The sequence below is a fragment of the Mustela nigripes genome, chromosome 7, assembly GCF_022355385.1.
Source record: "Mustela nigripes isolate SB6536 chromosome 7, MUSNIG.SB6536, whole genome shotgun sequence".
NCBI classification, from domain to species: domain Eukaryota; kingdom Metazoa; phylum Chordata; class Mammalia; order Carnivora; family Mustelidae; genus Mustela; species Mustela nigripes.
The window spans coordinates 88,993,261-89,005,550 of NC_081563.1; the positions used below are offsets into that span (position 1 = coordinate 88,993,261).

A 12,290-nucleotide genomic window follows, 5' to 3' on the forward strand; every position below is an offset into this window, starting at 1 on the left:
TCCATCATCACCAGTCTCCAACACTACCATCACCTCCATCACCACTATCACCACCTCCATCATCATCACCACTGCCTCCATCATCAGCACCTCTATTATCACATCACCACCTTGATCATCACCACCACTGCCTCCATCGTTTCCACCATCACCTCCATCACCCCCACCGCTACCTCCATCATCACTACCTCTATTATCATCACCACCTCCATCATCAACACCTCCACTGCTTCCATCATCACCATTGTCTCCAGCACCACCACGACCTCTATCACCACCATCACTACCTTCATCATTGATACCACCACCACCACCTCTACCACATCTACCACCTCTACTACCAGACTGTAGCCTTTGCCACGGTTTTTTCTGTAGCCCTTGCAAGCACTGCGCTGTGCGGCCACTAGAGGGAGGCAGCAGCAAGAAGAGCCGAGGCTTGGTAGATCCTTGGTGTCAAGCTTGTGCTTCCCTCTTCCAGGCGTAACTTGGTAATGTGTCCCGCCTGTCAGAAGGAAGAGTTTATCTTTCTTTCAAGCTAGCTACATTTTCATTTTCCTTTTTTTTTGAGAAAACTTTTGATACATAACAGAATTGTGGTGGAATTATAGCTACCAAACAATTCACATATACCTATTAATAGCTTTTACCCTCAGATTTTTCCAGAATACCAAAAAACACTGGATTTATACAGTGTATTATACAGTTTATTAATTTTCTTTTCTTCAAAGCATTCCACATGTGTTATCTTAAGGTATTTAACATATTTGTTTGATTTGGGTTGTTGGGAAGATCTTATTGTGATTCTGACTAACATCCACTTATGAGACATGGAAGCTGAGCCTGGGTGGGCTGCCCATCCTCTAGGTGGCGGGACTGGCCATCCCAGACCCCATGCTTCCTGACTCCAGACAGGTGCCTCTCCCTATGGACCCGCCCCCTGTAGAGCCAGTGGGAGTGATACTACACTGTGGTCAGAGGTGTTCATATTCCCTGGGGCCTCGCCAATGGGACATTCGGGCCTTTCTGCAGGACGCATCCTGGGAGGAGGCCTAGCAGTGGCCATGCTTACCCAGGGAGACACGGCCCGCACTCAGCATCATTCTCCATGTCCCCCGGCGTCAGCACGGTGGCCCGGAAGAATCCCTCACAGTCCTTGTGGCGCCTGCATATTTGGTAGCCTCCTTTGGAGAACTTCTCTGCTGGGCAGGGGACGCAGCCATAGTCCTCATCTTTGGTGCCGTAGCCGCAGGACTGGTCAAGGAACAGGACAGGGGAAGACAGGTGAGTATGCCAGCCACACTTGCTGTGACTGGACCTATGGTCTTTGGGGTCACTGGCATACCAGGCACGCCGGGCACACTGGTTGCTTCCAGAAGCTTCTCTTGCTGGGCTTTGGTTTCCTGACCTGTCCTAACTGCAAGCCCCCCATGCTCCAACTCTGAGCTCCTTTCCCCAGTGCTCCTGGGCTTCAGATGTTGCTGCGCTTCCCGGGGTCCCTGAATAGATTCCCTGAATAGATTCAGGCCAGGTTTGCCCTGCCAGTGACACAGCCCATGGCTTCTGACATTCTCAGCTCTCCATGACAACCTTGAACGCTGAAGCTGGGGGCCTTTCTCTAGGCTGAACACCAAGCTGAGCCTCTCCCACAGGAGAGGGAGACGCCGTGCTCAGGAGTCAGTGTGCCGCTACTGCGGGACATCAGTCATGCCTCCTTTTCAGACGCCCTGAAACCCATCTGATCCAGGTACAATAGGCAAGTGATTGTCCTCTAAAATAAATGGACACAGCTCCTGAGAAATCTGTCACAATGGCCAGCTTTCTCTGTCACTCTGTCACTCTGTGTCTCTTGCGCGTCAGGGATGCGCCATTCCTGGGCTCACTACTGCTCAAACCCTTTAACCGGGATGCCTGAGGCCCATAGGCAACCAGCCTGATTTAGCTTGGGGACCACACATAGAGCCATACACACGCGCCAGTGACATCCGCCATGTGATGGAGGACAGCTGCCCGGGCCCCAGGGTGGCTGGCAGGGGCCTTACCAGGTAGGGCTCCTCCCCTGGGCCACACTGCGGACACTCATGGCACAGCCCCGTGGTCTGGTTGTAGTACTCGTTCTCGCCGCAGTTGGAGTACTCTGCTTTGGCCGAGCACAGCAGTGACACCTGCCATGAGAAAGGGTGTCTTTCTGGCCTCTGTGCCTCCTTGGAGACACGCACGCTTCCTCAGGGGAGCACCCTGAGCAGGTACTGCAGGGGAAGGATCCTGGGTGGGGTCCCCTGGGGCTCGGGTCCCTCTAACAGCAGCCACTACACTGGGCAGGCTACCCTGCTTCCTGCCAGCTGGCCTCACTGCGGGTTCCCCTCACCCTGCCATCAAAACTCCATCTCATCTTCAAGGCCTGTTCCAAACTCCTTTCACCCACCAACTCTTGCTTCCACCCTCCCCAAGGTCATGGAGGAGGCGGCCCTCTTCCCAGACCCTCTGGAACAGTGGATTTCTGTCACATGCAGCCCCTTCTCTGCAAGAAGCCTGGGTCCCTCCTGGCGGTAGAGCCACAGGCGTGGTGCTCACCAACAGGCGTTGGGTTCCGTATGCTGCAACACAAAGAAGCATTTAAGGACCTTTCTCTACGTGGAACCCTAGAAAGGGAGCGACCAAGCAGTCTAATCTGAAGGGGGTCTTGCTCAGGGTTCTGTACGCTCAGCAGAGCGCAGTGAAGGGGCTGCTAGCAGGTTCCATCGCACTGCACAGCTGGGCAGACTGACACAGAAGAGGCCGAGAAACCGGCCTCCAGTAGGCTGGCAGGCCGAGGAGCTCCCCACCCCCCCCCCAACCCGGGCCTCCTCCGGGTTGCTGTGGGTGCTCACAGCAGGAGGGTGCACTTACCACCAGCATGGGGAGCCACGGCACACGCTTGCAGCCTCCCACGTAGGCCATCTGCTCCCACTGCTTTGCCTGTAAGACACACTTCATAGCACCCAGGGGCCTCCATGGCCTGGCTACAGCCTAGCCCCCATCCTCAGTCCGGTGGCCGCCACCATGTCCCACCGGGGATGAGGGGTCTCCCCAAAAGCGGGGCAGGAAGCAAATACAACATAAAAGCAAAGGTGGATTTTAAGCTGAGGCCAGGCCCCTTGGGCTGACTTCATCAGTGGCCCTGACAAGATCACACCCATCCCAGGGAGAAAAGACCAGAGAGCATGGAGGGCCCATCATGGAAGACAGGGCAGTGACCAAATGTTCACCCACGCACCGAGTCTGAAGAAGCCTGGTCTTACACGGAGCGTAAAGGTGGGGGTCCCAGCAGGCCCCAGTCCTCCTGCTCCGGGGGACGGTGCCAGGACTCAGAGTCTGGCCTGGCCCCATTGCACTCCACTGCCAGCCCTGCTTCCAGGTTCTTCCTCTCTCTGTTGAGAAGAGGCTGTAGTCAAAGTGGTTAAGAGTGCACGAGTCCGACCAATTAATTTTATAGCCAAGACAATGGAAGACCATTGGGTGTAGTGACCTGTCTAAGGCCACACAGCCACTTAGGGACAGAGGGTGATTATGGCCCAGGTGTTCAGGTGCTTGATTTGAAGGAGGAGGTATTGTTTGTCACCTCTCCATCGTGAGGATGGGAGGCCTATGTTTCTAACCAAAAGCAGTCTTACCTGGGAGCCTGCCTGTACAAAGACAAGAGATGGGCTCATGGAAGGGCTTACGTCCGTCAGTGGCCACTGCTGATTCACTGCTGTCTTGCTTTGACAATTTCAGACAAAACAGCATGCCCTCTTCTAATGGCTGGGTTGTGTGAGGAAACTTCCAGAATAAACTATGGACTCAGACAGGAGTCAGACTTCCCAAGAACATTTACCCTCTAAGCCCTCTATCTGGGTGAGCCGTGTCTGCTCATGGAAACTCTTAATTCCCAAATCCACACAAAAAAGACTGTGGAGGATAGTTCAAAGCAGGAGACCTGACGAATGGGGAAATTCACTCTTGTTTCTGGAGAAAAGTCCTGACCTTTGTTCTTCAATACAGTATCTTTTTTTTTTTTAAAGCATTTTATTTATTTATTTATTTTAATTTATGAAAGGCATAGAGAGAGAAGGGGCAGAGGGAGAGAATATCCTGTGAAATGTGGAGACTCAGGGCTCCTTCCCATAAGCCATGAGACCATGACCTGAGCTGAATCCAGGAATCACACCCTTAACCTGACTGAGCCATCCAGGCCTCCTCCCTTGGAGTGATATCCACTGAATTTTCAACGAAGATTTTTTTGGCAGGGGTGAAACAGAGTTGGGGTGACTACGGACCGAGGAGGGTTATGGGGAAGTCTCCCTTTCCATAAGGTTCTTAGCTTCAGAATGATGTACAAGCGAATGGGTGAACTTTGTGATCAGAAAAAAAAGGTAGTAAAGACATTTCGCTTTGGGAGGAAGCATCTGATTGCTCTGAGAACAGGCAGAGAAGGATGTCCGGAGCCTGATTCCCGGAGACAGAGGACCTACTGGAGACACTGGGGAATGGGCAGTGCCCTGGGGGCCTGGATCTTTCCCCTGCTTACCTTGAAGATGTTCTCACCAGTGAGAGTAACATCAAGGGGCCTTTGGAAGGGTTAGGTTTCCAATAACTCTTGAAGAGATACAAAAGCTGCTTTTTCTCCCCTGCTAGCATGCTTGCTATTTTGCAATTCAGTGCTACATTTACGTTTGAAACACACTAAATGGACTGAGGCAAGATTAAAGCACCCAGCCACGCCAGCGGTGAACTTCTGGGTGTTTTCCTTCTAGCAATGGAGCAAGCTGGGGCAGGCAGGGAGGGAGGAAGAGGGGGGCCTGACCTGCAGTCCCGCCAGGGGGAAGGGAACCTTACAAATAAAAGAACCTGCTCTCTGCCCAACTGACAGCCTGGCCCTTGTTTCGGAATGAGGGGTAGCAGAAAGGAGTGCAGGCAGCGGGGCCAGAAGCCCTCCCCAGGAGAGCTGCAGCCCTGGAGGCCTTCCAAGAACAATACTAAGGGTTTCTAATTTAATTGACTTCTAATTATAGCTGAGTCTGGGAGGGCTTCCCTGTAAACATAGAGAAAGGGCTGGGCTGGGTGCACCTCAGTGTCAACCTGGAGCATTTATTGAGAGGCTCATTAAGGAGGTTTCCAGGTGAACCCAAGAAGACAGGAAAGAAAAAAAAATACACAAGGGGAAACGAAGTCTGTGGGGTCCGGTGCATTTCTGGCATGTCTACCAGGTCTCCAAGAAGGTGATTGGGCTGGGGGAGGAAAGTGGGGGAGGCCTCTGGTTAGGGTTTCATTTCCAAGGCCTGACTTCACCTGGAGATGCAGCTCTGCCCTCGGGAGCCAGCCTGGCCTGGGAGCAGGGGGGCCCAAGCTGCTCCCAGAATTCACCTCTTGCTTGTCTTTCCTTGGGGGATTCCCAGTGCCCCGAGGAGGGCAGTATCTTAGCCTGCGGGCTGTCAGAGGTACCAACGGAAGTAGCTGAGCGTAGACTCCCACAGTGATGGAGACACGCAGGTGGCAGGGAGACAAGGCTCTGGCTTCCCCGCACAGCTGTCCAGCTGCCGGGCGCCCTGTTCAGGGGGCTGCAGGGGAGTCCACCACCGCCCCCCCCCAGTCTGGGAAGGACACTTGCCTTGTCTCATGGCCAAGTCTTTGCAGCCTCGTGCCTGTGGCCATTTTTGTGACAGCACAGAGGCCCGGGACCAGGTGAGCCGTTTGCAGGAAAGCGTGGCCCACCCGGCCCTTGTTCACGGCTTCCCCTGCCTCCCACAGACTGTACCATTCCTTCCTCAGTACTATTTCCTCCTAGAACAACAACACAACCATGAAAACGACAGCTGGTTACTGTGGACCTCTGACTCCTGACCAGGCACCACTCTGGCTTAATCCTCACCACACCCCCACCCTCACCGCATGAGCTCTCAATCAGGGTCAGGGGAGAACAGGCTGGAACCGTGGGCCCACGTGGAGGGACGAGTGCTGCTGGGATTACTGGCATGTTTCGTTTCCTCTCCCTCTGGGACCTCAGCCTGCAGCCTCAGACCTGCCGCTAACCAAAGAGGACAAAAAAAGGGTGGTGATTCAGAGCAAGGGCTGAATGCTCTGTAGCCACTCAGTGCTTCAGTTATATAGAACTTATTCATGAAATGGGCATAAGACGAATGCCTACCTCATGTGGGAGAGGAAGGCAGGCCTGACTATTCCTGAGCTTGAACTTGGCCTCTCTTGCTGTGACTACCACCTCAGCTCCAGCTGGACATTTACAGGTCTTTCCTATAACATCCTCACTTTGTGGCAAGACTTGGGCTGACACCAAGGAGGCTGACTCTGGAGACCCGGGGCTGGGACGAGTGCGGTTGGGCACCTGGTTCGAAGTGCTCCTGGGAGAGCTTGGGGCTTAACACAAAACCAGAAGGTTCCGGGTAGTTGGCAGAGGTGCGGGCCTCAGGAAGCTTATGGTCTGTTAACCTGGAGGGTTGGATGCAGCTGAGACATCAACTCTGAGGTGCCATTCTCATAGCATTCCAAACTACAGAGCCTTTCCAATCGGGGCCAATTCTGGGCTGTAGGTGGAGGACTCACACAATGAGGCCCACCTCCTGGCCTCCAGGTGACTGGGGAGTGAGGGGGCCAGACGGTCACCCATAGCTTCAGGCCTGGAAGTCCAAGAAGCTCGGGGGCAGCCTGTGGTATGCAGGACAGGAAGGGCCTGATTTGTCCTGTTGGGCTATTTCAGCGATAGATCCTCACCTGTGGCCATTTCAGACTCTGACTGAAGTTACCCACAGAGGCCACTGACTAGGAAGAAGCTATGGTGGGCAGGTGGCCTGCTCCTTTGGAAGCACCTGACCCATTCTTGGGGAGATCAGGGCAGCCAAAGTCTCACAAAGGTCTTGAAGGGCAGGTAAGAGTTTTCATGGAAAGAGGTAGGAAAAAGGTCTCCCAGAAAGTAGGAGGAAGGGGCCCCACGTGGCTGGAGGCAAAGCCACGGCTGGACCAGAGGGGTAAGCATAAGGTCAGAGGAAGTCCAGGGGCTGTCATGGGCCTTGTGCACAGGCTGGGCAAGGCAGTGACAGAGTGGCAAGCTTACCTTCCCACTGCAGTGCCAGAAGGAGCCAGTCTGGCAAGAAGTATGTGTCACAGTGCCACCCAACATACATAGACACACACACACACACACACACACACACACACGTATCACTAAGTCACGTGAAACAACGGTATCCTTAGTGCACACTGTTGGGTCGGCGGGCTCCGGGAGTGCAGGAGAAACAACAGAAATGACCGCTGGGGCCACCATCTTCCAGCACCCTACCTGCCCCCTTCCTTAACCCTTGACTCTCCCGCCAAAAGGATGTATGCCCAGGTCACATCTCCATAGGTAACCCGATACCTATGCAGGAAACAGAAGTATCAGGACCCCCTACCCCATATCCTCCGATCACCAAATACCCTACCTATATGGATGTGAGCCCAAGCCCTGCCTTCGCCCCCCACGAACTCCCTCCCAGTGCGACTTCCCCGCTCCCCTTTCTGGAGTTGAGGAACCTCGCCCGAGGGTGCCCACTTCCTCCTGCTCGACTTTCCTGGCTCCCCTTCTCCTGAGCCCTAAAACTTCGCCGGAGAGTGCCTTTAATAAATCTTGCCTTGTGCCTACCTCGCCTGGTGTCGTGTTTATCTCGCCTATAAAACCTTACACACACAGAGGACTATGATCTAGTCCATCCTGTTGTTCTCCTTCCATGGGAACAACAGCGGTAGCGGCAGCCCACGAAAATGACTAGGGAAACCACCACGTGTGATCCGAAAACCACTGGTCTAGATGAAGACAAGGCAGGAGGGAGGAAGCCTGCAAGGAGCGGATGGTGTCCGGATCAGGGCAGCCAGAGGGTGGAAAGGAGGGCGTGGAGGGTCCAGGACTTAAAGAGACAGATTGTCAGAGGGGACAGAGCATCGAGGCTGGCCCACACCTCTGCTCAGCTCCTGGGTGCGCAGGAGGTGTGTGAGGCTCCTACTGAACAAAAATGGGGGCAGTGGGAGGTGTTACAAATGTGAACACATTGAAAAGCCTGGAGGGCCTCCAAGAGGTGGCAGCCTCTGGCAGCTCACATATAAGTTGAGCTTGGGAGAAAGATCTGAGCAAGGGAGAGTTTATATGGCTGTCACAGTGTCAGTTTTAATAGGCTGTCCCACGCTGTCATGTGGCCAAGGACCTGTTCGTGAGAAAAGGCCCTGGTCTGGGCCTTGGGGAGGGTGGAGAGCGAAACAGAGGAGCCCCCGTCCTCGGGAGCCTTCTTTACTCTGGATAGAAAAGCTCCAGGCTGGAGACCACTGATCACTCCCTCCACTCCAGGAGCCTTTCTGGAACTCTGGAGAAAGCCCAGGTTCCCACAGATGAGGAGGCATAACCCTCTGCGCCTATGGAGAGGGAAACCAGGGACGAACAGACACTGCAGCTGGCAAAACGATATGAATGCTTGCAACTTTCAGTAAGTTGGAAATGATTTCAAGATAAAAAGGAAAGAAAGGATGCCACATGCCAGCACCTACCTTCACCTCGACTGCAATTAACAGAGAGCTGAAGAAAAGTCTTGATTGTTTGGAGATAAATTGCTCCATGGCCAGTCTTCCAGAGAAGACAAGAAATGAGGCCTGTGCCTGTAGTTGCATGTGAAGCAGGATGTTGTGAAGAGAGAGGCCGTGGGGACTCGTGGAGCTGCAGGCTCCCTGGGAGTTCCTCACTGGCCCCTGCAGCCCAAGAACCCCGGTGCTGGATCCCCATCTGGGCAGAGGGTGCAGGAGTTGTACAAGCCGGACGGTGCTGACCTGCTGCCTAGGGCCTCTCCAGTAGCACACCCTGTGCTCACTCACTCCCTGAGGCCAGGGGTGCTTGCTGGTGGTGTCAGCACACAGCATCCACCGTCCTCCTCGCTAACACCACCTGAGGGCTAGGTACCTCCCGGACAGTAGGCTGGGCACTTTAGCCTGTATTAGCCACCTAATCCCCACCGCTGCGGAGCCAGTAGGAACTTCTATAACTCCGTTTGCTCAGCCAGAAACCAAGGCGCAGAGAGGCTGTGTAACTTGTCCAAGGTTGCACAGCAGTGGGGCAGAGCCAGGATTTGAACCCGCATAGTCTGTCCCCACAACCTGCTCCCACTGCTTGCTACTGCCCCCCCGGGATGTAAGCAAACACAGTCCAGGCTACCCGTGATGTAGACAAATATCTTTTTATTCTATAAAGATTTTATTTATTTATTTGACAGAGAGAGAGATCACAAGTAGGCAGAGGCAGGCAGAGAGAGAAGGAAGCAGGCTCCCCACTGAGTGGAGAGCCAGATGTGGGGCTTGATCCCAGGAACTTGAGATCATGACCTGAGCTGAAGGCAGAGGCTTAACCCACTGAGCCACCCAAGTCCCCCAAATATCTTTTTATTCTAAGGGAATGACAAGGTCCACAAGACTGTGGGCTCCCCTGGGGGCTGGTCTCAGGTTTTGTTTTCTTGGTCTCTTGGTAGTCCTATGACCCCAAGGGGCAGCACACGTTCTCCTCCATGAAAATGGGGAAATTTGGCTCCCTTTCCAACTGAGGGATTGCTATGAGGAATGCAGGAGACCCCAAGTGTGGCAGGGCTTAGTGACTTGGAAACACCACTAAGGGAAAAGCTGATGATGTTCTTAGCATTGACTGTTGTGTGGCTGCATCTCAGACTGTGGGAGGGGATTTGACCTTCTCAGGTCTGAGTTACTGAGGGCAAGGCTGGGAGTTACTGCCCTCTGCACAAGTGGCTTAGAAAGAACAAGAATGACTTTTTCTTTCACAGCATTCGGCAGTTTCACTCTCTCCCACACTGGCTCCTAGAAGGGTCCTTAGACAGTTGGTTCCCGTGTTCCAAGGGCAGCAGGTCAGGAGGGTTATGTGGGTGGTCTTTTCAGGAGAGGACATCCTACCTTTCTTTCTCAGAAGCTCCCTGTGGTATTCCTGCCCATTGGTAAGGCCACATGGCTAGCAGAAGGATTCTGCGTGCTTGTGTGGAAGGATTATGGGCGCCTGTCTTGCCTTGGGGACTGGATAACCGGCAGGACATGTGAGGTATGGGGAAACACGGTCTTTGAAAGCCTTCAGGGGTGGAAGAGGCTGCCCATGGACCTCAGGCCATGGCCATCTCACCCTTGGACATGAGCTGAGTGGAAATGGCTTTCCCTTCACACAGCCACATGCAGACTAGACCTTTCCTCTGAGTCTCAAGCTGAACTGGATAGTCAGGTAAGGCAGAAATAAGGTAAAATATACCAAAAATCGTATCCATCCAGCCTTGCTGCCTCCCCCCCCGGGGTGGGGGGCAGTCTCTGGAGCCGCAGGAGCTGCATCACCTGGGAGCTGGGTGGAAATGCCATCTCAGGCCCCTGGAGGACCTGCTGCTTCAGGATCTGCTTTCCAGCCTCATCTAGGGGAGTGGGAGGGTAGGGGGGTGGGGAGGTGAGGGTGGGAGTGGGGGTGGCTCTGTATGCACCTGAAAGCTTGAGGAGTGCAGCTCTAAGGACCTCCACTAACTTTTCACTCAGTCCTTGTTTGATTTGTCCTTGCAGACCCAGGCAAGGGCTTCTTCTGGGTTTCTCTCTCCTTCAATTCTGATGTTTTCCCAAGGAACAAAGGCTGTCCTTGGTCTCACCCAACCCTGTACTATGCACTAGACATGGGGACTCACTCGTGTGCTTTCTTAGTCATATTCATTTATTGTTTATGCAACAACAGCTGTGAGCTGCTCCTGTGTGACAGACACCCTGGGGACTGTGACAGACAGATAAGGGCTGTGGCCCAGGACATCTTTGTCTGCCCAGGAGACAGACATAGGACACACAATTACATATAGAATGTCAGGCCACTTCTTACATTTCTTAGGGCCACTCTATCAGTTCATTCAGGGCTATAATGGGGTTCAGGGTGGGCCACCCCCACATATGCCACGTCGACATATTATTTTGAATTTAAGTCACTCAAGGAACAGCTGGTACAAGAAGGGCACTTTGACCCTCCTTTGTGCCCCTGAAAGCAGAGGCAAAGCTTCCCAGTGAAAGGTGCCCTCCCTGCACAGGTGGAGACATCCTTATTGCCAGAGGTGGGAATTCAGGGCCCAGAAGGCAGAATAAACAAATCCTTTACTTGTTTACCAGCCCAAGTCCAAAACTTCCTTGTCTTGTCCATTCCTCCCTCATTTACATTTCCGTCTAAAAGGTAGAAAGTTGCTTGCTTTGGCCACTTGAGTCTCCTGTTTTTATGGGCTCCTATAGGTACAAAATTAAATTTATTTTCCCCCTGTTCGTCTGTCTTTTGTCAACTTAATGATCAGACCAGCCAAAGAACCGAGAAAGGAGGACAGTAAAAATTCTCCTCCCCTACAGCAGTTTGCCCTTGGGATGACCTTCACCTTCAGAAGGCTAACTCTGCCTCAGCAGACACTTGTCATCACAGCTACCTTCAGGTCGCTGGTAGGCACCATGGCAGAATATGGCCATGCTCCATATTAGCTATCACCTTTGGAACAGACAGTCATGGCTGGGGCCAACAGACAGTTGAGTCTCATGGCTTCACCTTTTTTTTTTTTTTAAAGATTTTATTTATTTATTTGACAGAGAGAGATTACAAGTAGGCAGAGAGGCAGGCAGAGAGAGAGGAAGAAGCAGGCTCCCCGCTGAGCAGAGAGCCTGATGCGGGACTCGATCCCAGGACCCTGAGATCATGACCTGAGCTGAAGGCAGCAGCTTAACCCACTGAGCCACCCAGGCGCCCATGGCTTCACCTTCTTGATCCAGTAGGGCCAGCCTGGAATGTGAAGATGTTCCTTCTTTCCAAAAGGCTGCTTCTCTCCTGGGAAGGTGGTATAAACCACACAGCCACACCTTAGGCACTGCCCACCCTGAATCCTTGGGAGGGGGCAGAGGCCATGGGGCTGGGGAAGCCTTTGCATGAATGAGGGCTTCCAAGTTACCTTTTGAAGCATGAGGGTCATGTTTTGGGCCACTTCCTTCCCTCCCATGGGCTCACCTACCAGAGAATTCTCAGAAGGTGGTGCTAGCGGATTATGCCCCCTCATCCTCATCCAGCAGCAGCGACTGGGGACAGAGGTCCCACTAGGGTCCCAGGGTGCAGTGCTGTCCTTTCGGACCACATTGCAGCATGGGGGATGGGAGACAGAGACGGCAGGGTCTGTGGCCGGCCCACCCTGGTCCTCTGCACAAGTGCTTTGTGGAGAGGCGGGGTGCTGGCAGCCGCCTGTGATCTGGGGAGGCTGTTC

The 12,290-nt window shown here is 53.5% G+C and overlaps 1 protein-coding gene across 4 annotated transcripts in view; it reads right to left on the reverse strand.

Moving 5' to 3' along the window:
* Window positions 1–12,290, reverse strand: part of EDAR (ectodysplasin A receptor) — a 90,421-nt gene that overhangs the window by 27,419 nt on the left and 50,712 nt on the right. For 2 of the 4 annotated variants that reach the window (XM_059407873.1, XM_059407872.1), the window contains exons 2-4: window positions 2,887–2,955; window positions 2,040–2,162; window positions 1,070–1,251 (exon numbers count right to left, since the gene is read on the reverse strand). In XM_059407873.1, coding sequence (XP_059263856.1) covers window positions 1,070–1,251; window positions 2,040–2,162; window positions 2,887–2,955 — 374 coding nt within the window. The remainder of the gene's footprint in view (window positions 1–1,069; window positions 1,252–2,039; window positions 2,163–2,886; window positions 2,956–12,290) is intronic. The other 2 variants (XM_059407875.1, XM_059407874.1) reach the window with 1 other exon arrangement.